The sequence below is a fragment of the Castor canadensis genome, chromosome X (genome assembly GCF_047511655.1).
Source record: "Castor canadensis chromosome X, mCasCan1.hap1v2, whole genome shotgun sequence".
In the NCBI taxonomy this organism is placed as follows: Eukaryota; Metazoa; Chordata; class Mammalia; order Rodentia; family Castoridae; genus Castor; species Castor canadensis.
Window position 1 is genome coordinate 127331751 of NC_133405.1, and position 27650 is coordinate 127359400.

The window sequence follows — 27650 nt, forward strand, 5'->3', positions numbered from 1 at the left end:
CTCAGATGATGGATAACCCGCCTGTACTGGAAAATGATAGCAATGAAGCTACTTTTCTTATTCATCCCAGTGTTGGTGAGTTTGAAATGATGCATAGTTTTTCTTGATTAAGAATTAATGAAAAATGAAAGTGATTTTGAGAAAATTTTAGCTGCACAAAATTTCCCTAATGAGAACATCTTAGAAAACTATAGTACAACATCAAAACCAGGATATTTGATATTAATACAATCCATAGATTTTATTGAGATATCTCAGTTTATTTGCATTTGTATGCTTGTGTGTGGGTGGATATTCAGATTTATATAATTTAATGACAAGAGTAGGTTCCCAAATTCTTCATTATAATCAAGATGCAGGATGTAAGGATCCCACCTGTTGCCCTTTAAAGCTATATTTGCCTTTCTTCTCTCACCCTCTTCTACTCTGCCCTGTTCCTGCCATTGGCAACCACTAATCTGCTTTCCCTCTTCATAGTTTTATCATTTTAAGAATTTTATATAAATGGACTAATATAGTCTGCAATCTTTTGAGATTGGCTTTTTTTCACTCAGCATAATCTTCCAAGTCACTGCATGTTTCAGTAGTTCCTTCTTTTTTTACCCATTGAAAAATATCTGGGTTTTTTCCTGTTTTTGGCTATTAGAAGTAAAGCTGCTATGAACACTCATGTACAGGTTTTTGTGTGAACATATGTTTTCATTTCTTTGAGATTTTGCCCAAGAATTCAATTACTGGGTCATATGGTAATTGTACAGTTAATTAAAAAAATAATACTGCCTAGCTATTTTCCAGAGTGGCTTTACCACTTTCTGTTCCCTCCAGCAATAGAGGAGTGATGTAGTTTCTCTACATGTATATTTCTGCTCTTTCTGTTGTTGTCTGTTTCTTCCTTATGCTGCAAGATTTCTTCCTTCATCATATCCTTTCAGTTTGAAGATCTTCCTCTAGCCATTCTTTATGGGTAAGTCATCCAGTGACAACTTTTTAAAGTTTTTCTTTGTCTGAGAATGCCTCCATTTCCCCTTCATTGCTGAAGGATAGTTTCACTTGATATGAAAAACATGAGTGAGATTTTTTATCTTTCTGCACTTAAAATGTTTTTGCCTATTGAAATGTCTTTCAAAAGGGACACAAGAAGTGAGACCTGTTTCAGTGAATCATTCAACTTTAATAGACAATGGTAGTGACGAAGATGATGGTTCATCAGTTCTCTTCATCACTCCTGGTTTTGGTGAGTTTGAAATGATACATAGTATGGTTAGCACTCTTAATGTAGATTCATCAACATTTTTAATATTATTTATAATGATAGCTTTAAAAAAATTAAACATTTCATTTTGTGACACTTCAAAAGTGCTTGTCAGCATAAGAAAATAATACACGGAGACCTTGTGTACCATTAACCCAATTTTCCCCCGAGTTATATTTTGTAAAAGTACAATAATATGTCACAACTAGGACTTTAAAATTGGTATAGTTGATCAATGTTATTGACATTGATTTATTCAGATATTCTCAGCCTTTTCTATATTCATTTGCATGTATGTGTATGTATGTGTGTGAGTGTATTAAGTTCTCTGAAATTTTATGACATGTGTCTTAAATTCATGTGCTCATTATTACAGTCATGATACAAAACAGTTCTGTCACTTCCAGGAATCATCTTGTTGCGTTTTTGTAACCACACTCACTTTCATGTCACTACCTCCCTGGCCTCATTCCTAACCCAACCAACTACTAGTGTATTTTCCCTATTTATGACTTTGTCATTGTAAGAATGTTATATAAATAGACATGTAACATTTAGCCTTTGGGATTGCCTTTTTTTTTCCACACAGCATAAATCCCTGGAGATTTCCATGAGTAGTAATTTTTGCAAGTTAGTAGTTCCTTTCTTTTTACTGCTGAGTATTATTACATGGTGTGAATGTACCATGTTTTGTTTATTCATTACCCACTGAAGGACATCTGGATTATGTACAGTTTTTGGCTATTAAGAAAAGCTGTTAGGAGCACTAGTGTATAGTTTTTTGGGTGAACATACATTTTTCTGTGATAAATGCCCAGGGTTGCAATTACTTGCTGGATGGTAGGGTAATTTACTTTTATAAAAATGTATCAAACTATTCACACAGTGGGTGTACCATTTTACATTCCCACCAGCAATGGATGAGTGGTTCACTTTCTCTGAATTCTTGTTTACATTTGGTGTTTTCACTATTTTTTTTTATTTTAGCCATTCTGATAGGTATATGAGAATATGCCATTATGGATTCAGTATACATTTGCCCTTAGATAATGATGTACATCTTTTCACATGCTAATTTTCCACTGGTATATTCTTTAATATGAAATACCTGTCCCTGTCTTAGAGTAGTGTTTTTAAACCATTGAGCTTCAAGAGTTACTTAGTTATTGCAGATATTACTCTTTTGTTGAATATAAAGTTTGAAAATATTTTCTTTCCATCTGAAGCTTGCATTTTTTATATCCTTACAATTTTTTTTCTTAGAGAAAGTTTCTAATTTTCATGAGATCCAGTTTATCAACTTTTCCTTTCTGGATTGTTCTTTTGGTGTCAGTCTATGAACTCTGCCTACATACTAGGTTTTTCTACTCTGTTTTTTTCTAAAGGTTTTATATTTTTATAGCTCACATTTAGGTTGTAATCTATTTTGAGTTTTCTGTTTTCTCTAAGTGAGAGGTTTAGATCAAAGTTATTATTATTTTACCTATGAATATCTAATTGTTGTAGTACCTTTTTTCTTGGTGGTTCTGGGGTTTGAACTCAGGGCCTTGTTCTTGTTAGGTGGGTGCTCGACCACTTAAACTATACCTCCAACCCTTTTTGTTTTAGGTTATTTTTCAAATAGGGTCTCACTTTTTGCCCAGGAGCCAGTTTTATACTACAATCCTCCTACCTATGACCTCCCTCATAGCTGCAAACACAGGCATGAGCCAGTCTGTTCAGCCTGTAGTACCATTTTTTGAATGGCTGTCTTTCCTTTTTTGAATTGCTTTGTACTTTAATCTAATATCAAGTAAGCATATTCATGTGGGTCTAATTTTGGGTTCTCTGTTGTGTTCCAATGATATGTTTCCACCCTCTCCAAAGCACAGTGGCATGCTGTTGTTGCACAGGAAGCTTTAACATCAAGACGAGTGATCCTTCTTACTTTATTCTTCTTTTTCACAATTATTTTATGTATTCTGGTTCTGTGCCTTTCCATATTAATTTTAGAATAACCTCATTTATATTTAAAAAAACTTGTTATGATTTTAGTAGTAATTAATTTAAACCTACAAATCAATTGGGGTGACACCTTTAATATGTTTAATATGTTGAGTCTTCTTATCCATGAGCAGTGTATGCCTGTTTTTTTACTAAAATCTTCTTGAATGCAGTACTGGGGATTGAACACAGGGCCTTGTATTTGTTCTACTATTTGAGCTATGCCCCTAATTCTTCTTTATTATTTTATTTTTTGGCAGTACTGGGTCTTGAACTCAGGGTCTCATGCTATTTTTATTTTTTTAAATCAGTATTTTATACTTTTCCAAATATAGATCCTGTACGTATTTTTGTAAGTTTTTACCTACGTATTTCATTTTCTTTAAAGAGATTACAAATGCTGTTTTTTAAGCTGGACACCTGTGGCTCACACCTGTAATCCTAGCTACCCAGGAGGCAGAGATCAGGAAAATCATGGTTCTAAGCCAGCCCGGGCAAATAGTTCGCAAGACCCTATCTTGAAAATATCCATCACTGGAATTGGAGAACATCATTCTGAGTGAGGTTAGCCTGGCCCAAAAGACCAAAAATCGTATGTTCTCCCTCATATGCGGACATTAGATCAAGGGCAAACACAACAAGGGGATTGGACTTTGAGCACATGATAAAAGCGAGAGCACACACCTAAAAAATTACCTAGCATTTGTTGCCCTTAACGCAGAGAAACTAAAGCAGATACCTTAAAAGTAACTGAGGCCAGTAGGAGAAGGGGACCAGGAACTAGAGAAAAGGTGAGATCAAAAAGAATTAACCTAGAAGGCAACACACACGTACAGGAAATTAATGTGAGTCAACTCCCTGTATAGCTATCCTTATCTCAACCAGGAACACTTGTTCCTTCCTATTATTGCCTATACTCTCTCTTCAACAAAATTAGAGATAAGGGCAAAATAGTTTATGCTGGGTGTTGAGGGGGTGGGGGAGAGGGAGGGGGCGGAGTGGGTGGTAAGGGAGGGGGTGGGGGCGAGGGGAGAAATGACCCAAGCCTTGTATGCACATATGAATAATAAAATAAAAAAAAAAAGAAAATATCCATCACTAAAAGGGCTGGCGGAGTGGCTCAAGGTGAAGGCCCTGAGTTCAAGCCCCAGTATCACAAAAATTTTATTTATTTATTTTTTCTTTCTTTCTTTTATCATTTTTACATTTACTTACGTGTATACATTATACTTTTAATTAAAATGTTCTATGTATTTGACACATAAAAGTTGCACATTTTTATGGGATACCATGTGATGTTTTGATACATGTATCATAATGTAATGTTCCAATTAGGACAGGGATATCTGTCTCTTCAAATATTTATCACTTCTGTGGTGAAAAAAATCAAAAATTTTTCTTCTGCTTTTTGAAATATAGCACAGTATCACTATCTATAGTCATCCTACTGGGCAATAGAACTCCAGAACTCCTATCAAACTATAACTTAGCATTCATTGACTAACCTTTTCTCTGCATTGTTTTAAAGTTCACATGTTCACTGTTAATATATACAAATGACCTTTATTTTTGATTGCTGATTTTATTCCCTGTGACCTTGCTGAATGTATTAATTTTAGAAATTTTTCTTTTTCCTCAGTTCCTTGGAATTTTCTGCCTAGTCAATTATACCATTTGCAAATAAGGACCATTCTATTTCTTCTAGTCCAATCTGTATGTCCTTCATTACTTTTTTGCCTTATTGAGTGGCTAGAAACTCCAGTTTTATATTGTGAATAAGAGTGATGATAGTAACATCCTTGTCATGATTATAATCTTAGGGGTAACTCATTTACTCTTTAACCATTTAGTTTGATGTTAACTGTGGGTTTTTGTAGATGCTGTTTAAGTTCAGGTAATATAATTCTATACCTAATAGGAGAGTTTAGAGAGTTTTTTTTTTTAATCATGAAAGGGTGTCAGATTTTTGCAAATGCTTTTCCTATGTCAATGTTCACATTATTTTTCTTCTTTAGCTTGTTGATATATGGCTTATATTGATTGATTTTGCAATGCTTAAAAGCTTTGCATATTTGGACTAAATCCCAATTGGTCATGGTGTATAATTCTATGTATACATTATTTATTTAATTTTCAAATATTTGATTAAGGATTTCTGGTTTTGGTATCAGTGCACACTAGCTAGTTTCATAAAATGAGTGGGTAAGTATTCCCTCTTCTTCTAGCTTTTAAAAGAGTATATGAAGTTTGTTTTTAATTATTTAAATATTTGGAAGAATCTATAATAAAATAATCTAAACCTGTAGATTCCTTTTTGGGAGACTTTTAATTACAAATTCAATTTCTTTCAATATAAGACTATTTAGATTATGTGCACTCTCTTGGTTGAGTTTTAATAGTTTTTCAGTTTTGAAAGATTTGCTCCATTTTTCTAAATTATTAAAAGTATGAGTATAATGTGTTTTTTGTATTCCCCATTATATTTTCTTTTTTTATTGCTATCAATTTTAATGAGGTTCTGGGGATCTAGTCCAGGACCTTAGATGTGCCAGGCAAGAGCTCTACCACTGAGCTATACTCGCAGCCCCAGAGCCTGTATTTTTAAACTGTTAGGGTATATTGTGTCTTGCCTGTAATTCTCTTACATTAAGAGTGCACATGGCCTATGTGTATACATGGCATACACATACATAAACTGCTTGAAGAGACCCCAGGAGTGTAGCTGCTACTGCTAAGCAAGAAATTGGACATGTAGGGGAACAGTGGGGAAATCTCCAACTGCCCAAGGGAAAAGGGGGAGAGGCCAGTCAGACCTGCCCCAGGCTTTGGGCTTCGGTTCTGGATGGGGACAGAGGGCTCCTGCCTTTCACTAGTATGAGAGAAGAGTGTTCTCTCAATTGCCAGGTATCTGAGGAGTAGGAAGGGAGATTTTTAAGAGGAGACTCAGCATCAAATGGCAAGGCTTCCTGTTGGAAGGGCCGCTCAGCAACCAGGTTCGCTCAGCAACCAGGTTTATTCCTGCTGCACCACAGGTTTATATAGAACTGGCACTTAATAGAGGTTCTCTTGTTTCTAACAAAATAGTAGACTTTGGTTTTATCATATTCACACAGCTGTCTCCTGCAGTAGGCCTGGTTTGCAGTGCAGACAATTTTGCCTCTGTTCTGGCCGAATTTGATGCCCAAGGTCTGTGCTATACCCAAGTTTCTCCAGAAGGTGGTAGCAACAGTCATGGGCAAACAGCACCAAAGGCCTTGATTATTGCCAGCAGAAAGAGGGTCCTCATGTTGATGGTTGTCTTAGAGATGCTGGTGGTGATACCCCCAGTGACTCCCCATCATCTTTTCCATGACTGCTAGATAAGCAGTGATATTCCCTGTTTCATTCCTGATATTGATGATTTAGGTCATCTCTCTTTTTTTTTTTATTCATATGTGCATACAATGTTTGGGTCATTTCTTCACCCTTGCCCCACCCCATCCCTCCCTAAACCCCCTGCCCCCTCCCTCTCCTCCCATCCCCTCGCTACCCAGCAGAAACTATTTTGCCCTTATCTCTAATTTTGTTGAAGAGGGAGTATAAGCAATAATAGGAAGGACCAAGGGTTTTTGCTAGTTGAGATAAGGATAGCTATACACGGAGTTGACTCGCATTGATTTCCTGTGCATGTGTGTTACCTTCTAGGTTAATTCTTCTCTATCTAACCTTTTCTCTAGTTCCTGGTCCCCTTCTCCTATTGGCCTCAGTTGCTTTAAAGTATCTGCTTTAGTTTCTCTGCTTTGACGGCAACAAATGCTATCTAGTTTCTTAGGTGTCTTACCTATCCTCATATCTCCCTTGTGTGCCCTCGCATGACATGATATCAAAGTCCAATCCCCTTGTTGTGTTTGCCCTTAATCTAATGTCTGCATATGAGGGAGAACATACAATTTTTGGTCTTTTGGGCCAGGCTAACCTCACTCAGAATGATGTTCTCCAATTCCATCCATTTACCAGCGAATGATAACATTTTGTTCTTCTTCATGGGCTGCATAAAATTCCATTGTGTATAAATACCACATTTACTTGATCCATTCGTCAGTAGTGGGGTATCTTGGCTGTTTCTATAACTTGGCTATTGTGAATAGTGCTGCAATAAACATGGGTGTGCAGGTGCCTCTGGAGTAACCTGTGTCACATTCTTTTGGGTATATACCCAAGAGTGGTATTGCTGGATCATATGGTAGATTAATGTTTAGCTTTTTAAGTAGCCTCCAAATTTTTTCCAGAGTGGTTGTAATAGTTTATATTCCCACCAACAGTGTAAGAGGGTTCCTTTCTCCCCACATCCTCATCAACACCTGTTGTTAGTGGTGTTGCTAATGATGGCTATTCTAACAGGGGTGAGATGGCATCTTAGTGTGGTTTTAGTTTGCATTTCCTTTATTGGTAAAGATGGTGAGCATTTTTTCATGTGGTTTTTGGCCATTTAAATTTCTTCTTTTGAGAAAGTTCTGTTTAGTTCTCTTGCCCATTTCTTTATTGGTTCATTAATTTGGGGAGAATTTAGTTTTTTAAGTTCTCTATATATTCTGGTTATCAGTCCTTTGTCTGATGTATAGCTGGCAAATATTTTCTCCCACTGTGTGGGTGGTCTCTTCAGTTTAGAGACCATTTCTTTTGATGAGCAGAAGCTTTTTAGTTTATGAAGTCCGATTTATCTATGCTATCTCTTAGTTGCTGTGCTGCTGGGGTTCCATTAATAAAGTTCTTACCTATACCTATTAATTCCAGAGTATTTCCTACTCTTTCCTGTACCAACTTTAGAGTTTGTGGTATGATATTAAGATCCTTGATCCATTTTGAGTTAATATTGGTATAGGGTGATAACATGGATCTAGTTTCAGTTTTTTGCAGACTGCTTTCCCAGCAGTTTTTGTTGAAGAGGCTGTCTTTTCTCCATCGTATATTTTTAGCGCCTTTGTCAAAGAGAAGTTGGTTATAGTTGTGTGGCTTCATATCTGGGTCATCTATTCTGTTCCACTGGTCTTCATATCTGTTTTTGTGCCAGTACCATGCTGTTTTTATTGTTATTGCTTTGCAATATAGTTTGAAGTCGGGTATCATGATACCTCCAGCATTGTTCTTTTGACTGAGTATTGCCTTGGCTATTCGTGGCCTCTTGTGTTTCCATATAAATTTAATGGTAGATTTTTCAATCTCTTTAATGAATGTCATTGGAATTTTGATGGGAATTGCATTAAACATGTAGATTACTTTTGGGAGTATAAACATTTTTACTATGTTGATTCTACCAATCCATGAGCATGGGAGATCTCTCCACTTTCTATAGTCTTCCTCAATCTCTTTCTTCAGAAGTTTATAGTTTTCCTTGTAGAGGTCATTCACATCCTTTGTTAGGTTTATACCTAGGTATTTGATATTTTGAGGCTATTGTAAATGGAATTGTTTTCATATATTCTTTCTCATTGTGTTCATTATTAGTGTATAGAAATGCTGATGATTTTTCTATGCTGATTTTATATCCTGCTACCTTGCTATAGCTATTGATGGTGTCTAGGAGCTTTTGAGTAGAGTTTTTTGTGTCTTTAAGGTATAGGATTATGTCATCTGCAATTAGGGATATTTTGAGTTTCTTTACCTATTTGTATTCCTTTTATTCCTTCTTCTTGCCTCATTGTTCTGGCTAGGAATTCCAGTGCTATGTTGAATAGGAGTAGAGATAGTGGGCATCCTTGTCTAGTTCCTGATTTTAGAGGGAAAGGTTTCAGTTTTTCACCATTAAGTATAATGCTGGCTGTAGGTTTGTCATATATAGCTTTTATGATGTTGAGGTACTTTCCTTCTATTCCTAGTATTCTTAGAGCTTTTATCATGAAATGGTGTTGGATCTTATCAAAGGCTTTTTCTGCATCTGTTGAGATGATCAAGTGGTTTTTGTCTTTGCTTCTGTTAATGTGGTTTATTACGTTTATTGATTTTCGTATGTTGAACCACCCCTGCATTCCTGGGATGAAGCCTACTTGGTCGTGGTGAATGATCTTTTTGATGTGTTGTTGAATTTGGTTTGTCATTATTTTATGGAGGATGTTTGCATCAATGTTCATTAAGGAGATTGGCCTATAGTTCTCCCTTTTGGAGGTGTCTTTTCCTGGTTTTGGGATAAGTGTAATACTGGCTTCATAAAATGTGTTAGGCACTTTTCCTTCCCTTTCTATTTCGTGGAAGAGTTTAAGGAGGGTTGGTATCAGTTCTTTAAAGGTCTGATAGAATTCAGCAGAGAATCCATCAGGTCCTGGACTTTTCTTTTTGGGGAGACTCTTGATTGCTGCTTCAATTTCATTTTGTGTTACAGGTCTATTCAGGTGATTAATTTCCTCTTGGTTCAGTTTTGGATGATCATATGTATCTAGAAATCTGTCCATTTCTTTAAGATTTTCAAATTTATTTGAATATAGATTATCAAAGTAGCCTCTGATGATTTCCTGGATTCCATGGTGTTTGTTGTTATCTCCCCTTTTGCATTCCTGATTCTACTAACGTGGGTTTTTTCTCTCCTCATTTTAGTCAGGTTTTCCAGGGGTCTATCGATCTTGTTTATTTTTTCAAATAACCAACTTTTTGTTTCATTAATTCTTTGTATGTTTTTTTTGGTTTCTATTTCATTGATTTCAACTCTTATTTTTTTTATTTTTTTGGGGATTTGCTTGTTCTTGTTTTTCTAGGAGTTTGAGATGTATCATCAGGTCATTGATTTGGGATCTTTCAGTCTTTTTAATATATGCATTCATGGCTATAAACTTTCGTGTTAGGACTGCCTTTGTTGTGTCCCATAGGTTCCGGTAGGTTGTGTTTTCATTTTCATTGACTTCCAGGAACTTTTTAATTTCCTCTTGTATTTTATCAATGACCCATTGTTCATTAAGCAATGAGTTACTCAGTTTCCAGCTGTTTGCAAGTTTTTTGTCTTTACTTTTGTTGTTGAGTTCTATTTTTATTGCATTGTGATCAGATAGAATGCATGGTATAATTTCTATTTTCTTATATTTGCTGAGGCCTGCTTTGTGCCCTAGGATATGATGAATTTTGGAGAAGGTTCTGTGGGCTGCTGAGAAGAATGTATATTGTGTAGAAGTTGGATGAAATGTTCTGTAGACATCAAGTAGGTCCATTTGATCTATTGTATATTTTAGATCTAAGATTTCTTTCTTTATTTTTTTGTTTGGATAACCTATCTATTTATGATACTGGGGTATTAAAGTCTCCCATGACCATTGTGTTGGAGTTAATATATGCTTTTAGGTCCTTCACGGTATGTTTGATGAAATTGGGTACGTTGACATTGGGTGCATACAGGTTGATGATTATTATTTCCTTTTGGTCTATTTCCCCCTTTTATTAGTATGGAATGTCCTACTTTATCTCTTTTGATCAATGTAGGTTTGAAGTCTACTTTGTCAGAGATAAGTATTGCTACTGTTGCCTGTTTTCGGGGGCCATTGGCTTGTTAAATCTTCTTCCAGCCTTTCATCCTAAGCTTATGCTTATTTCTGTCAGTGAGAGGGGTCTCCTGTAAATAACAAATTGTTGGATGTTCCTTTTTTATCCAGTTCATCAAATGGTGCCTTTTGATGGGGGAATTAAGTCCACTAACATTAAGTGTTAGTACTGATATGTATGTTGTGATTCCTGTCATTTATTTGTCTTAATTCTTTGAAGGTTTGGTTGTGTGTACCTAAGTTGAGGTTACTCTCTACTTTCTTGCTTTTTCTTTTCCTGTAGGTTGGTGCTACCTGCCCTTTCACGGTTATGTTGGGTATCACTTTCTGTGTGCAGAATCCCTTGAAGAATCTTTTGTAGTGGTTGGTTTGTGGTCACATATTGTTTTAGTTTCTGCTTATCATGGAAGACTTTTATTGCTCCATCTATTTTAAATGGTAGTTTTGCTGTGTAGAGTATCGTTGGGTTGAAGTTATTTTCATTCAGTGTCTGGAAGCTCTCACCCCAAGCTCTTCTTTCTTTTAATGTTTCTGTTGAGAAGTCTGCTGTGATTTTGATTGGTTTACCTTTGTATGTTACTTGTTTTTTCTCTCTTACGGCCTTCAATATTCTTTCTCGGGTCTTTGTACTTGTTGTTTTAATGATAATATTCCTTGGGGTAGTTTTGTTTTGGTCTGGTCTGTTAGGTGTTCTGGAGGCCTCTTGCATCTGTATGGGAATAGATTTCTCTAAATTTGGGAAATTTTCTGTTATTATTTTGTTGAATATATTATGCATTCCCTTTGCCTGCACCTCTTTTTCTTCAGTGCCCATGATTCTCAGGTTTGGTCTTTTGATGGAGTCAGTGATTTCTTGCATTTTCTTTTCACAGGTCTTGAGTTGTTTGACTAATAGTTCTTTGGTTTTTTTCTTTAATTACCATTTCATCTTTGAGTTCTGAGATCCTGTCTTCTATTTGTTCTGTTCTGCTAGATTGGCCTTCCATTTTGGTTTGCATTTCTTTTTCGTTCTTTTTTCTGAGGTTTTCCATATCCTGAGTCATTTGCACTTTAATGTTATCTGTTTTTGTCCAGAGTTCATTTATCTCTTTATTGATCGTGTTCTTTGTTTCACTTTGGTGTTTATACAGTGCTTCTATGGGTTCTTTTATTTCTTCTTGTGGTTTTTCAATTTTTCTATTTTTGTAGTCTTGGAATTTCTTGAGTGTCTCCTGTACATTTTGGTTGACCATATCCAGTATCATCTCTATAAAATTTTCATTGATTACCTGTAGTATTTCTTCTTTTAGATTGTTCTTGTGGGCTTCATTGGGTTCTTTGGCATAGTTTATCTTTATTTTGTTGGAGTCTGGATCTGAGTATCTGTTTTCTTCATTTCCTCTGGTTCTTGTACTTATTTTTTTCTGTGGGGAATCTGGTTTTCCTGTTTTTGTCTTCCTGTTATTGCCCTTGGTGTTGTTATTGTCCCTGTACTGTGTGCAATTAAGTATTTTCTAGCTTGTAATAATAGCAATATTGATATTTAGATTGGAAGGGTGAGAGGAGATGGAAAGCAAGAAGTTAAAGAAAAAGGGAAAAACAAACAAGTAGAAAAAAACAAAACAAACAAAAAAGTTTCAAAGATATAAACAGGGAGAGAGAGTGTACTAATCAACAGTAAGCTGAACAGGCATTAGAGAGAGAGAGAGAGAGGATTGAAAAAAAATAATAAATGAAAAAAAACTCCAAGTTCAAATGCAATAAAGTTTCAGTCTTAATAATTTTGGTGTTAGTCCTACAGCCTCCAATCCTGGAGATGGTGTCTCAGATGTAGTTCTGTCATTGTCTCATCAAAGGGGAAAAAATCTAAAAAAAAAAAAAAGCACAAAACAAAAAAAAACACCACAAAGTGTCCCAAGTTCAAATGCAATACAGTTTCAGTAAGTTTTGCAGCATGCAGGTGTAGTTCGGTCGTTGTCTCATCAAAGGAAGAGAAAAAAAAGGAGTCTGGAGACAGTTCTGTGAATGGCTATCTGAGGCTGTGGCTCACCTTCCTGCTGCTGTCAGCCTGCTGAAATGATCCCTGAAAGTGTAGTCCTAGGTCATCTCTTTAATTTTTGTCTTTCTAGAAGCCTGTTAGATCTGTTGACCTTTTTTTTTTGAGGCATCAGCTTTTTGCTTTGTTGATTTCTTGTTCTTTTCATATTTTCAGTTTCATTGATTAAAGAACATTGATTTATGTTCTTTATTATTTTTCACACTTTTTACTTACTTTCAGTTTATTTTACTCCTCTTTTCCTAGTTTATAGGTTTGAGACCTCTCCTCTTTTCTAATGTAAGCATTTAGTGGTATAAATTTTACTTTCAGTACTGTTTTAGCTACATTCCGTATGTTTGGTGTGTTGATTTCCATAAGTCCTACATAGTTTTTAGTTCCCTTGGAGACTTCCTCCTTGACACATGTATTATTTAGGAGTATGCTGCTTATTTTTCAAGTGTTAAGAGATTTTCCTCTTGTCCTTTTATTATTATTGATTTCCAGTTTGATTCCATTGTGGTCAGAAAATATACTCTATGATTTCAATTGTTTTAGGTTTATTACAGTCTTTTCCCCTCTGGCCTAGGATGTGATTTATGTTGATGAATATTCTACAGGTATTTAAAAAATGTATGTTTTGGTTTTATTGGGTAGGATGTTCTATAATTAGAATATTTTTGGTTGATTGAGTTATTCAAGTTGTTCCATCAGTTGCCAAGAAGCAAGTGTTGAGGTCCTCAACCAGCATTGTAGGTTTGTCAGTTTCTTCTCTCATCTCTTTCAATTTTTGCTTCATGTTATTTGAGACCATCATTTAGTATGAACAGATTGAGGATCATTATGTCTTCTGAGGGTTAATACTTTTGCTTCTATATAATGTCCTTATGTGTCTCCAATAGCTTTCTTTGCTCTGAAGTCAACTTTGATATTTACGTAGCCACTCTGCTTCTTTTATTTGGACTAATGATTACACAGTATACTTTTTTCATCCTTTCACTTTTAACCTACTTATGTCATTGAAATTTTAGAGCTTTTTATAAAATCTACTTTCCCAATTGCTGCCATTTAATTGGTGTGTTAAGACCATTTGCATTTAAGATAATTATTGATATCATAAGGTTTATACCTTTCATTATATTTTTCTATTTCCTCTGTTTGTCATTGCTACTTCTGTTTCTTGCCTTCCTGTGGGGTATTTAAACATTTTTGGTATTCCATCTTGATTTGTTTGTTATTTTGTGTGTATAATTTTCCTAGTAGTTACTCTAGGTCACCATATACATGTGTCCAGCGTGATGGTGCTAACATTTTACCATGTACTGTGAAGCGTTACAACACTAATTCTTCTTAGGCCCCTTTGCCTTTATCCCTATTTTTAAATATCATTGTCTTAGACATCAGATAGAGTTTCATTTTGGTTTTAGTCATCATGTATGATTTAGAAAACTCATGATATTTAACTATATTTCTGTTTTCTTCTTTTTTGTCACTGAGTATAGATTTACCACATTTGGTTTAGCCATTCACCCGTTGAAGAACACCTGCATTGTTTTCAGTTTTTGGCTATCACAAATGAAGCTGCTAAGAGCACTCATGTGCTGGTTTGTGTGTCAACATGAACTTTCATTTCTATGGGATAAATTTCCAAGAGTAAAATTGTTGGGTTATGGGGTAATTGCAAGTTTACTTTTATTTTTATGGTACTTACAAACTGTTTTCCAGTGTGGCTGTTAGATTTTTACATCTCTCCCAGCGATGTATGAATGATCTGGTTTGTCCAGATACATATTTCTGCTTTTTCTGCCCTTTCTTCCTTCATGATCTTCCAAGATTCCTACTGTCATCACAATCTTTCTGTTTGAAGATCTTCCTTTAGTTATTCTTTAACAGTACATCTTCTGTTGACAATACTTTTAGTTTTTGTCTGTTTTGTTTGTTTGAGAGTGTGTTTATTTCTCCTTCATGCTGTAAAAAATGTCCTGGCTATTGAAAAGCTCTTTTCTTTTAGCACTTTTTCCTATAGAAATATTCGCAAAAGCAGAAACTAGTATAGAAAACAGCCTTGACACAATGAATTGCCTAACTTATTGGAAAATGACAGCAGCCAAGAGTCTTCCTCATCACCTGCTTGTCCTTCCTAGTTTTGGTGAATCTGGAATGACACCTATTAAAAATAGCAGTGTTTAATCCTCATTCATTAAAATTTTTTGGCAGTACTGACATTTGAACTCAGGGCCTCACACTTGCTGGGCAAGAGTTCTCTTACTTGAGCCACACCTCCAGCCCTTTTGTCTTAGTTATTTTTCAGAGAGTCTCTTGCTTTTTTTCCTAGGGTCAGCTTTAGACCATGATCCTCCTACCTCTGTCTTCTGCATGACTCTTGATTACTGGTGTGTGCCACCATGCCCAGCTTATTTTTTAAAGATATGGCCTTGATAACTTTTTTTGCTTGATCTGGCCTCAAACCACAATCTTCCCATCTCTGCCTCTCAAGTAGTGTGTGTCACCACAACCAGCCCTCAACATTTTTGATGCAAGCTAGTAGAAGTGGTTCATTTGGTATTTTGAGGGCTGGTTTTAGATGATAGTCACAGTGATGACTCTCATTTATCAAGTGCATTTTGTGCAAGGCACTGTGCTGATCAATGGACATGTCTCTTCTTACTTATACTCATATTGCCCTCATGTTTTTGGTACTTTTATTATCTCTGTTCTCAAGGTCACTGAGCAGGTGACACTTGTGGAAGTCTACCCCAGTTCTTCCTGACTTTAAAGCTCATGTTTCTTGCCAGTCTTCTGTACTGCCTGAAGCTACAGTGGCAGAGATGAAGAGACCCCCAGGCTCTGTGGCCTCTTAAGGGTACACCTTACAAATATTTTATAGTTCCTTGTGTCTCAATTTCTGAGTCCTTATCATTTAATATCCTAAAGCAGAGGCCAACAAACTTTTGCTGTAAAGGGCTAGAGAGTATCGTCTGTCACAGCTAGTTACCTCTGCTGTTGTAACAAGAAAGCAGCCACCAAATAAGAGATCAATGGATGGGCATGGCTGCATGCCAGTACATCTTCATTTGCACAAACAGGCTGTGGGATCAACCAATGGGCTGCAGTTTTCTGCCTCCTGTCCTAGAGGACAGACTTTTCCTTTAAATTATTTTATTACCCAAAATAGAAGAAGCTTTCAAAATTGCAGTCTTACACTGAAATGAGCACTCTGCCACATTCTTTCTAGAATTATAAACTGGTGCAAACTTTCTGAAGGGCTGTTTGTATGAAAATTCATAGAAGTACTTGTATCAATTGACTCAGTAATCTCACTTCCATCTGAAAAGATAATAAAAATTTACATTACAATTTTAGTATAAGAATGTCTTTTTATAGAATCATGAAAAATTGGAAACAAACAACAGTAGGGAATTGGTTACGAGATTCTGCTTTATCCATAGCATGTGAAGCAGTGAAGCATGATGGGTAAGAACATGGGATCTTGAGTTTCACTGCCTAAGTTCAAATCCCAGCTCTGTGTCTTACTAACCTGTGACCTTCAGTTACTTTCCTACCCTAAATATTAGTTCTTTCATCTGTGAAGTGACAAAAGTAGTAGTACCTACTTCATGGAGACATAAGGTTCATCAAATAGGACAATGCATTTAAAGTTCTTAACACAATTCCCAGAACATAAGTACAACATGAATGTCAACTGTCAGGGAAATTATGATGATAGGCATGCAGAATTCAAAAAGGTTGATGAATTTTCACAAACTGAACACACTTATGTAATACTAATGCCAGAAGAATTTATCTCAAGTCCCATTTTAGGAACAAAATATCCCTCAACAGTAACTGCTCTATGCTTTTTAACAACATAGATAAATTTATCTAGTCCTCATTTTTCATTTCAATTAAATGGAGTCATACAATTAAAAAGATAACAGAGGGCTGGAGGTGTGGCTCAAGCAGTAGAGTACCTCCTTGGCAAGCACTACAGCTCTGAGTTCAAATCCCAGTACTGCCAAAAAAAAAAAGATAACAGAAATTATCAAGATATGGTAACCGAAAAAGCAAAATTCAAACTATATATAAAGTCTGACTTCTATTTTGTGTTTAAAAAATAGAAAAAAAGAATGAAAGACATTAACAGAGACTGTGATTCAAAACACTTGGCTTACAGATGAATGGACTTATATTTTAAAACTGGCTCCATAAATAGCAGTGTGACCTTGTTCAAATAAGTTATGTTCTCTGGGTGTGTTTCCTCCTGTGAAAGGTAGGAATAATTATAGAGCTGTTAGGATGATGAAACTGAATTTATGGATGTAAAATACTGACCCGATATATACTAGTTGTTCAATAAATGCTATTTGAAAATCTTTTTTTTTCTTTTTTGTAAAGACAGGATCTTGCCTATGTAAAGCAGGCTGGTTTCAAACTTGCAATCCTCCTGCCTTTGTCTCCTGAGTGTTGAAATTTACAGGCATATGCTACCACGCCTAGCTCTATTTGAAATTTTTCTTAATTATTCCCACCTATACTTTCCTTATTACCTTCAGGGCACATATAATCACTTAGTACTATAACTCTGAATGTACTTAAATTGTTAAAAGGGAGCAATAGGAACTCAGAACACCATGTTTACATATGCACCTGCAGCCTAAAAATCAAATTTATTGAAACCAGTGAACAGATTAGTTGAAATACAGCAAGTTCAAGACTAGCAAGGATGAAGAATGTCAACAGATGGACAGATGGCATCAAAGAGACCCATTTAAGGAAAAAAAGAAATAAAGCATAGAAAAGACTTTGTGTCGGAAATCACTTTAACTCTTTTGGGCACTTTCATGGTACTCATGCCTGAAAATAACAAAAATTTTCCTTTTCCCCTTTTCGCTGTATTTTAAAGGATATCTTGGTGATCCAAAAAGAAACATCAAGATTCTTAATGTTCATCTGTTGACTGCACAAAACCAGGCTAAACCCAGGTATGCAGCCCGCTACTTGGTTCATGTGCTGTTTTCTGAGGAAACCCTGGCTCACAACTCACTGGATGGCAATTCCCTATTTCGTCCATTCCTGGATCCAAATAAAATGGCTGCAATAAGAGGTATGCAAAGTTATTATGGAATCTTGTTATTATCGTCATTTGGTCATATAATAAATGTTATTGAGAGTTAAAGAAAGAACAATGAAGTCTCTGTAAATCTTAGAACTTTTTATTTTCAATGATAAACCATTATCATTGTTTATGGTTAATAATAAGTCAATTTTTAGCACCAAAAGTTGCAATGAAAAAAATGAAGAAAAATCCAAATAAATACATAAATAGAGGATGGGAAGAATAAAAGTCTTCCAGTTGCTAGTGACGGATAACATAGAAACAGAATCTCATGATTAATCCACTTTAATCTCCTGCTTTTAAGTCTCCCAGAAATGTGTATTGAGGTCCTAGAACTTACACAATGAAGGAGTATGCTGCCTGCAAGGAGCTTACAGTTTAGAAGCAGACCAATTGATGGCAACAGATAAATTCCAGTCCAGCATGGTAGTGTTGAGGGGGCGCTCAGAGCAGAGCAGCTGCTTCGAGGGAGTTCTGGGGATGATCATTAGAGCAAGATTTCGAAGACTCCTTAGCTAGGTTAAGGGTGTAGGAGGGATGTTTTAGACAGAAAAGAAGAGCTAATGGGGGAGATAGACATTGTGAAGTACCCAGGTTAATAGACCATTGTGTCAATGATGTTTATAACAACACTATTTTCTCCTTATAGATTGCCTTTTCATTTTAGTTCTAACTTATCCATTAGGCTATTAAATGGTCTTAGTATCCTGAAAGAGATGACTTTTTATTACACACTTTTATTTTTTAAAACACTAGGTCAATGTTTTGTAGAATCTCATGTGAGAGGAAGAGATAATTCAGCAAAGCCTCTTCATTTGGTAGAACTTCTGAACTCTCAGAAATAAAGAAAAGAATGGCAATGGGAAGAGAAAAAAAATCCATATTTATTTTAAATAAAAGATTTCTTATTTGTTTCTTTGTTAGTTTCTTTTCTCATTTTCACATTCCAGAATTCCTGGCATCAGTTTTCCCCAACTGTGATTTGAGTGAATATGGAAATGAGTGGAAAACCTGTGTTTCTGATATCAGATGTTTGATCCATGATTTATATTCTGAAACCAAAGACTCTTCAGTAAGTTATTTTTCATCTAAGTATGGTAATTGCTGTGCTAATCCATACTGTACACAACTCCAGAACTGATAGCAGGACACAAGATCTCCAGGTGATAAACTGTGTACTTAATTGAGGGGGCAGGAAATGTTCTTTCAAAAGCATATTGCCTGTTTATCTCAATATTTGATATTTGTACTCTATAAAAATAACCTAAAGGCAAATCACATATGTGTTGTATGTAGATATAAATTGTATATATTTATATATATATTATTTTAATATATATATATATCTCAGGGAACATTTCAGCTACAAAGATGTTTAGCATATCTTTTTCAGTATCTCACCAAGGAACACAAAAAAGAGCCAGTTATGTGTGTTTCTTGGCTGTCATGGTAGTGGCTAAGGACCACACAGGAGAAAATGCAAGTCCTTCATTACTTGTTACAGTGATGGCAAGACTTGGTGAAAATACTTCATATATCGAGATTAAACTACACAGCTATTTTACACATGGTATAGTTATATGGTAACAGCAATCTAGTTTCTTTTTCATCCATTCTGTCTTCAAAGTACACTAGAGGAATATTTTTAAGTTTTTCTTTTTTTGCAGTACTGGGGTTTGAACTGAGGGCCTACACCTTGAGCCACTCCACCAACCCTTTTTTGTGATGGTGTTTTTGAGATAGGGTCTAGTGAACTATTTGCCCAGGCTGCCTTTGAACCATGATCCCCTCCTGATTTCTGCCTCCTGAGTAGCTAGGATTATTGGTGTGAGCTACCAGCACATGGCTAAAGATATTTTTTATCTTACATGGCCCATTAAGGAGGAGTCATATCAGTTCTTTTCCTGATGAAACATTCAGCTTAATGACAATTCCTAATTTCTCTCTAAAAACCCCACTTTGTTCTTGCCATGTTTAGTCACTCTTGACCCTCTTGATTAAGTTTGTGGAAACTGGTTGCCAAGAATATTTGTAGCTGAACTGATGTTTTCCTGGTGAACTGCTTGATTTCAGTTATAGCTCAAGCACCATCTGTATAAAACCAAATCTGTTTATTTTTAACATTTTATTTTATAGACTTCAAAAACTGCACCAGAAACAATTTGCATGTAAAGTCAAGATTCTGCCTGGAAAATTTTAATTTGCATACTTGCTTAGGCGTCAAAAGATAAGCAGCATCTGCCAGGTGCCTGTTTGTACGCTTGATAGGTTGTTGCTACTCAAAGCGGGTCCATGGCCTAGCAGCAGCAGCAGCAGCAACAACAGCAGCAGCCGCAGAAAGCTTGTGAGAAGTGCTATCTTAGACTCTACATCAGACTCACTGAGGCAGAATTTGCATTTTAGTAACACCCCCATGGTGATTTGTGAGTACCCTAAAGTTTGAAGAGGCCTCAAACTAGAGCAGTGATTGTCACCTGGGTGCCTGTTAGAATCACATAAGACACTTTGTTTGAGACAGGGTCTTGCTGTGTTTCTCAGGCTGGTCTCAAACTTATGGGCTTAAGTGATCCTTCCAAGTAGCAGGGACTATAGACATGTCCCATTGGTCCTGGCCACATGAAATATTTTTGAAAAACATTATTCCTACCTCAGCTCCCCTTTCCCACCACCAGAGATTCTGGTTGAATTTGCTGAGAATAAGGCTTGGCACAGCTATTTTTATTTAAAAAAAAATCCCTAGGGTAATTCAAATGTACGGCTAGATCAGAAAATTACTAGGGAAAGAGAAAACAAACAAGATATTAAAAACAAGCAAAAAGTTGTCATCTCCAAGAAACTCATGTATTCGCTTATTCCTGGAATGTTTTTCATGCACTTATTTTGTGCCAGCAATTATCATTTAGTTCATTATATAGAGCTACCAAGTCCCCCAGAAGCACCAAATCATGGCTGCTTGAAGGAGAATTCATACCACTGCTTCCTTTCAGATGGTATGGGGCACACAATGCTTATGGCATTAGCCTACCTCTTTATAGGTGATTGCTTCTCTACCAACCAAAGGGGCATCCTGGTAGATGTTGGAGCATGAACATATTTTTTCACTATGAGACTTGATTTATAGATATGGCTTTGTTTTTCAGCACGTAACTGCTGAAAGATGTAATGGCCCTGGACACGCCAGTGTGTCTACATGTGCAAACTGGAATGGAGAAATGAATGATGATGGTGGTGAAGGCAGTTCTCAGTTGCCTCAGCAGATGGGAGCCTCAGGGACAGAAGAAAATTGCAATGTAGTTACTGTTCCCGAAAAAATGGGTAAGTTTTAAAAAATAAGTGCTCTTGTTGATAAATGTTGGACCCCAGTGATGTATTTGTGGGGTTCATTGTACTAGTTTTTACTTTTGTGTATGTTGGAAAATTTCATAAGAAATTGAAGCAATTAACTAATGAAATAAAGGTGCCTAGTTCTGAGACTGTTTGTTTTTAATGTTAAGCTGAACCTGTTATTTTTCCTGTGGAAAGCAGCCCTCTTAGCCCAATGTGAGCTCAGATGAGGCAGCATTCTCCATAGGTGACTGGAAGGAGCTACAGCTGGGATGAACTGGAAATTCTTGGTCTCTGAGGCTGGCACTTTGCTACTCAGTAAAGGGTTTTGGCACAAATTCTTCAGAATATTGTGCTCCCACTACCAGCTGTGCTGCCCACCACAACTACTTGAAGGTGTGCCCTGCTTTCATTCATGTCAAGTGGCAGTAGTTCCAGCTGCTTATGCTTCCCAAGGCATCCTCCCCAGAATGTTGGCCTTTAGCATCACCAGTACTTATGAGTGGTTCCTGAGGTGGCAAAACGTTTTTCTGTCTCTACCCTGCCCTCACATCTACCCTCAGTAGATTATTACTTAGGATCCTATTCAAATGGAATTATGAAATGATATTGTTATATTTTTACCATTGTAGAAGTAATTTAAATGCTGTATGTGTTAAGGTTTATTTGTAGAGACAGACCGGCTAAATTAAATGACAATAAAAATCACTGGACAAAGAAGCAAAGAACAATCCATGCCGCAGGCAGGCAGGAGCCAGAGCCAGAGCCAGAACCCCAAGACACTGTGAAAGAAAAAAAATTCTCCTCTGGGGATCATGGGTCACAGGTCTCTACTTATGACTTAGCTATAGCAGAGCAGGGTATAGGACAACTAAGTGCATTGTGAACCAGCAAGCTGCTGGTTTGTATGTAGTTGTTACGGCTTTATTTTAAAATTTGGAAAATATTTAAAAGGAAAAAAGGCTCCCATAATCAACATACCTTAAAAACATGTGGGCATTTTAATTTTTTCCCAGTTTTCTTTTTCTTATGAATATTTTGAAATATTATGGTCTCCATATCTGCTCCTCTAATGTCATATATGTATTTTTTCCACAAGAATCTACAATCTTAATCATCATTGCTCTTAATAAGTTTATAACAGTCCATCATTAGTATACCCTGTTTCATTTAACTAACTTCCTCTATTATTTATTTGTTTGGGTTTTTGTTTGAGAGTTTTTTAGAAAGAGATTATCAATAACACTGCAAACATTTATCTTAATTTGGATGGCTTTTCCCCTATTTTGGGCAACTTTCTTAGGTTCTCAAAAATTGAATTGCCAGGTTAGAGTATTAACCTTATGTTAACCTTATTCATGACACTTGATAAATATTACTAGGTTAATCTCCCAGAATTAAGTCTTTTTTTTAATGGTACTAGGGTTTGAACTCAGGACCTCACGCTTGCTAGACAGGTGCTCTTACTGCTTGAACTACTCCATCAGCCCCAGAGTTTAAGTCTTAGATGCACTTACTGAGTTTCTAAATATGTTTTTCTCTTGCTGAATTTTGAATCTGGGTGATTCAACAATTTATACTGCTATTAAATGATGGGATGTTTCAAGATAAGAAATGCTTATTGATGTCTAAGAATTATATCTTGTTTAATGTACTTTCCTCTACAAATAATTCTTTATTATATATAAAATAATAATTTTCAAATATGGTTAATTTGAATCACTGCAGAGATGAGAATAATTAAACTATAGAGTTGAGAAAAGAAAACAAACAACATTTATTTTTCATCTGAAATAAGTTATCTAAAATATGATATCTAAGATGAATCAGAAGTTTATTTTTAAGTGATGAGTTTAATACTAAGTAAAACCTACATTTTATAAATTAAAATATTCTAGTAAGAATCATGGTGCTTATTTTTGAAAAATCCTTCAAAGTTGCTTAGAATTTATTACTAAATATAATTTTATTTTATCCTTCCTTCCTTCCTTCCCTCTTTCCCTCCTTCCTTCCTTCCTTCCTCGCTCCCTGCCCCTCAGTGTCTCCAGCTTGCTAAGTAAGTGCTCTACCACTTGAACCATACCTGCAGCCCTTTTTGCTGTAGTTATTTTTCAAATAGGGTCCCATGCCTCTTGCCCAAGTTGGCCTTGGACCATGATTCTTCTACCTCTGCCTTCTGTGTACTGGGATTACAAATGTGAACCACCATGCTCAGCTTGTTGTTGAGATGGAGTCTTGCTAACTTTTGCCTGGGCTGACCTCAAACGGTGATCCTTTCAAGCAGCATCAAATGTAATTTTAACACAATTACTGCATCCTAAAAGGCAACAGACCACTAAGTTCTCCTCTTGAACCATGGGAGCATGTGGAATCACATTAGCAGTGATTTCTGTCTCATTTCTCGTGGTGTTTCCTAATTATTAAAAACTTAAAGTTTAATTCCTTTAGCCTCTCAAATTCTTGAGCTTAAAAGTTCAGGAAAAGCAACCTTTCTGCTAGTCTTTAAAAAATGCAACCTAACATATACCATGAAATTGAATCTTTCTCTTTTGCTTCTAGTTTGTCTTGGAAATCCACGTAGAAATATACAGATACCATATTCAGTAATGAAGATAGCAAAAGCCAAGTCTCGCCCAGAACTGTCAGCAAGATACCTCATTCGCAACCTGTTCACCGAGGAAGTCCTGATCAGAAGTAATGTCTATGGTGGTACAGGGCGTGGCATTCATGCCCTTCATCCCAATAGGATTAATGCTCTCCGAGGTTTGTTAAATGTAGAGTTTGTTGGAATAAATTCAGGCCAATGGTGTTAGAGAAGAAGGGCAGAAAAAAAACTCCATACAGTTTGTGTTATGTTCTGAGGATTGATGGAGCTTGTACTAAGTCCCTCATTAGGGAATAACAAGATTCTTGAATTGTAGTTCTCTTTGCATTTGGTTTCTTAAGGGTAACTGCTCTGCCTTGAATGGCTTAGCTAGAATGGGAATGGGGTTATTGACTGGCTCCTACTCTGGCCTGCCAGGGCTATGAAACTCACGCACCTTCTTTGAAGCTCAGGGTGGAAGCTGAGAGGCTTCAATTGTCCACAGTAGCATAGTAGGTTAATTCATTGGTTTTTTTTAAATAGTGCATATTAGCATAGTGTAGTCTCTATCTCTGATATATGTAGATTAAGTAAGAAAGCATCCCCCAAAATTCTGTGAAATCTTGAATTTGGGAAAGCAGAAAGTAGAATATTTCTTACTTGTGTCTGTGGTACCCATAGAAGCTGACATGAAAGCATATTTCACTTTAACATAATGATAAAGTGAACTTGGAGAACTGAGATTCTGAACAAGGGTGGGTGACCAGGGATGAGAGAAGATGCCCGGGAGGCATCACTTCATTATGAAATGTACAGAGAATAATATAGTATGATCAATACTTGTCTACCATTACCAACATAGACTTTTTTTTGCAGTACTGAGGATTGAACTCAGTACCTTCAAATGCTCTACCACTTGAGCCATGCCCCCAGCCCTTTTTGCTTTAGTTTGTTTTTCAGATAGATCTTGCACTTTTGCCCTGGCTGACTTGGGATCTCAATCCTCCTACCTCTGTCTTCAGAATAGCTGTGATTACATGCCTGCATGACCATGCCTGATTTGCTAAGTTTTTGCCTGGTTTGGCCTCAATCTGTGATCCTCCTATCTCTGCATCCCAAGTAGCTAGGATTATAGATAGGTGTGAGCCACCATTCCTGGGCCTCCAAGACAGACAGTTTAAAATAATAAAGTATTACTGACATAATTAAGACTCTAGCCCATCTTCCTTTTCCCTTCTCCTCCTCCATAGAAGTAATCACAGCTCTGGAATTGGAGAGATCATTTGCAACTCTCTCTATGTTAATAGACCCATAAAATATATAATATTGTTCCATAGTTGTTTTAATATACACAGATGGGAGGTACAACATGTATTCTTTTTATCACTCAGCACCTGTTCATACATTTTAACTGCTCATGGGAATCCCATTGAACAAATGAATCAGTTTATTCTTCTAATAGTTTGTCTTATCCTAAGATTTTGTTTTGGAGGAAAGCTCAGTAGTGAAAGATGACTATGTCCACTAGCCAAAGGTGTTCATTTCATATAAGGACCTGTTTTTGGTGAGAGTTCAGTATCAATTAAAGGCTCTTTAGAGACTAGTTTTTATGGAGAAGGTAAGCCAATGATTGATAATTAGGGAACAACTCTCACTGCTTACACCCTTTATCTATGTCTCTGTGTTACAGAACTCTTAGCAATAGGAAGTACTTTACAGGTCCTCTAATACAACATCCCATTCAGAGCAGGAATTCCCATCTCGTCTTTGACGTAGAGTGGTTTACCCTGGGCTTAAGTGCTTGCCTTGATGAGCCACCTTCTGTTTCAGTAAGGCGGTCCACTGCATTTTAAAAGCACTCCAATTCATAGAAATGTTCTTTCTTGTAGTGACTCAAAATTTACCTCCCTGTAAGTCACACAATTGTCCTGATTATCCCTTCCAAGGCTAAACAGGATCAACCCAGTCACTTTTCACAGGCTAGGCCTTCAAAAAGGACAGTTATAACTGCCTGATATTTGCTAGGAGAGAATACTTCTTCCTCCTTCAAGTTCAAAACCAAGAGAGAGTGTCAGGCAAGTGGAGATAAAAAATAACAACTTTATTCTTGAATCAGTACATGCCCAATTTTAACAAACTTTCTAATGTAGGGATCTCTCCACGTGGCAGCATGAGGATTGGAGAGGAGAGATTCTACCCAACTTTTTCCCTTTTTAAGTCTTATGCCTTTTATAGTCAAATATCACCATTTCCGTCCATAATTCCTCATTCAAATATTTTTCTGATCCTTCATGATCTGATTCAATGATGCCACCTGAAGGCCATCATTAAATCAAATCATGACTACAGTAGCACTATTAATCATTAGGCTGTTAATGCAGCCTAAGAGGGCATTTGCTATTTTTAATGTTAGGGTTAACTAAGACTCCTAGATCTTATTTTTTTCTATGTACTGACATTTAGCTAGAACTTACATAGTTAGTATTTAGACTAGCATTTTCATTAGTATTTTTGAATATAAGTATAGGATTTATTTTTTTTTATCCTTTTAGTGTATATCAGCATCCAAAACTGTTTCTTGAAGACAGCTGGATATTAATAGACATTTCATGAGTAATGTGCCTTTTAGTCAAATGATCATGAAAGACCTTAAGCTAACAAGAAGCACCCCAAGAACCTCAGTAGATTCTATTTTTTTTTTCAATACTGGGGTTTGAACTCAGGGCTTTGTGCTTGTTAGGCAGGTGGTCTACAGCTTGAGCCATGTCCCAGCCCAAACTCTCAGGTCCTTTTTCTTTTATTTATATGTGCATACAATGTTTGGGTCATTTCTCCCCCCTTGTCCCCACCCTCTGCCTTACCCCCCCACCCCGTCCATCTCCCCCCCACCCCCTCGATACCAGGCAGAAATTATTTTGCCCTTATCTCTAATTTTGTTGAAGAGAGAGTATAAGCAATAACAGGAAGGACCAAGGGGCTTTTGCTAGTTGAAATAAGGATAGCTATACAGGGAGTTGACTTGCATTGCTTTCCTGTGCATGTGTGTTGTCTTCTAAATTCTTCTTGAACTAACCTTTTCTCTAGTTCCTGGTTCCCTTCTCCTATTAGCCTCTGTCGCTTTAAAGTATCTGCATTAGTTTCTCTGCATTGAGGGCAACAATTGCTATCTAGTTTTTTGGGTGTCTTACCTATCTTCATACCTCCCAAGTGTGCTCTTGCTTTATCATATGATCGAAGTCCAATCCCCTTGTTGTGTTTTCCCTTGATCTAATATCCACATATGAGGGAAAACATACAATTTTTGGTCTTTGGGGCCAGGCTAACCTCACTCAGAATGATGTTCTCCAGTTCCATCTATTTACTTGCAAATGATAACATTTCATTCTTCATGGCTGCATAAAATTCCATTGTGTATAGATACCACGTTTTCTTAATCCATTCATCAGTAGTGGGGCATCTTGGCTGTTTCTATACCTTGGCTATTGTGAATAGTGCTGCAATAAACATGGGTGTGCAAGTGCCTCTGAAGTAACCTGTGTCACATTCTTTTGGGTATATCCCCAAGAGTGGTATTGCTGGATCATATGGTAGATCTATGTTTAGATTTTAAGAAGCCTCCAAATTTTTTTCCAGAGTGGTTGTACTAGTTGCATTCCCACCAGGAGTATAAAAGGGTTCCTTTTTCCCCGCATCCTCGCCAACACCTGTTGTTAGTGGTGTTGCTAATGATGGCTATTCTAACAGGGGTGAGGTGGAATCTTAGTGTGGCCAAACTCTCAGTTTTAAAATGTGTTTTGAATGTGATTAGCTGCAGGTCTCCCCAGTCCCAGCCCTGTTGTCTTATGTACTGCCATCTTCCTCATTTATGTACCCCACCA

The 27650-nt window shown here is 36.5% G+C and overlaps 1 protein-coding gene across 1 annotated transcript in view; it reads left to right on the plus strand.

Annotated features, from left to right (window-relative positions):
* Positions 1–25500, plus strand: part of LOC109679251 (BEN domain-containing protein 2) — a 60402-nt gene extending 34902 nt beyond the window's left edge. Inside the window, exons 10-14 of the mRNA XM_074062295.1 lie at positions 17652–17852; positions 18815–18936; positions 21005–21179; positions 23748–23951; positions 25463–25500. Of these exons, the coding sequence (XP_073918396.1) occupies positions 17652–17852; positions 18815–18936; positions 21005–21179; positions 23748–23951; positions 25463–25500 (740 nt within the window). The remainder of the gene's footprint in view (positions 1–17651; positions 17853–18814; positions 18937–21004; positions 21180–23747; positions 23952–25462) is intronic.
* Positions 25501–27650: the final 2150 nt, after the last annotated feature.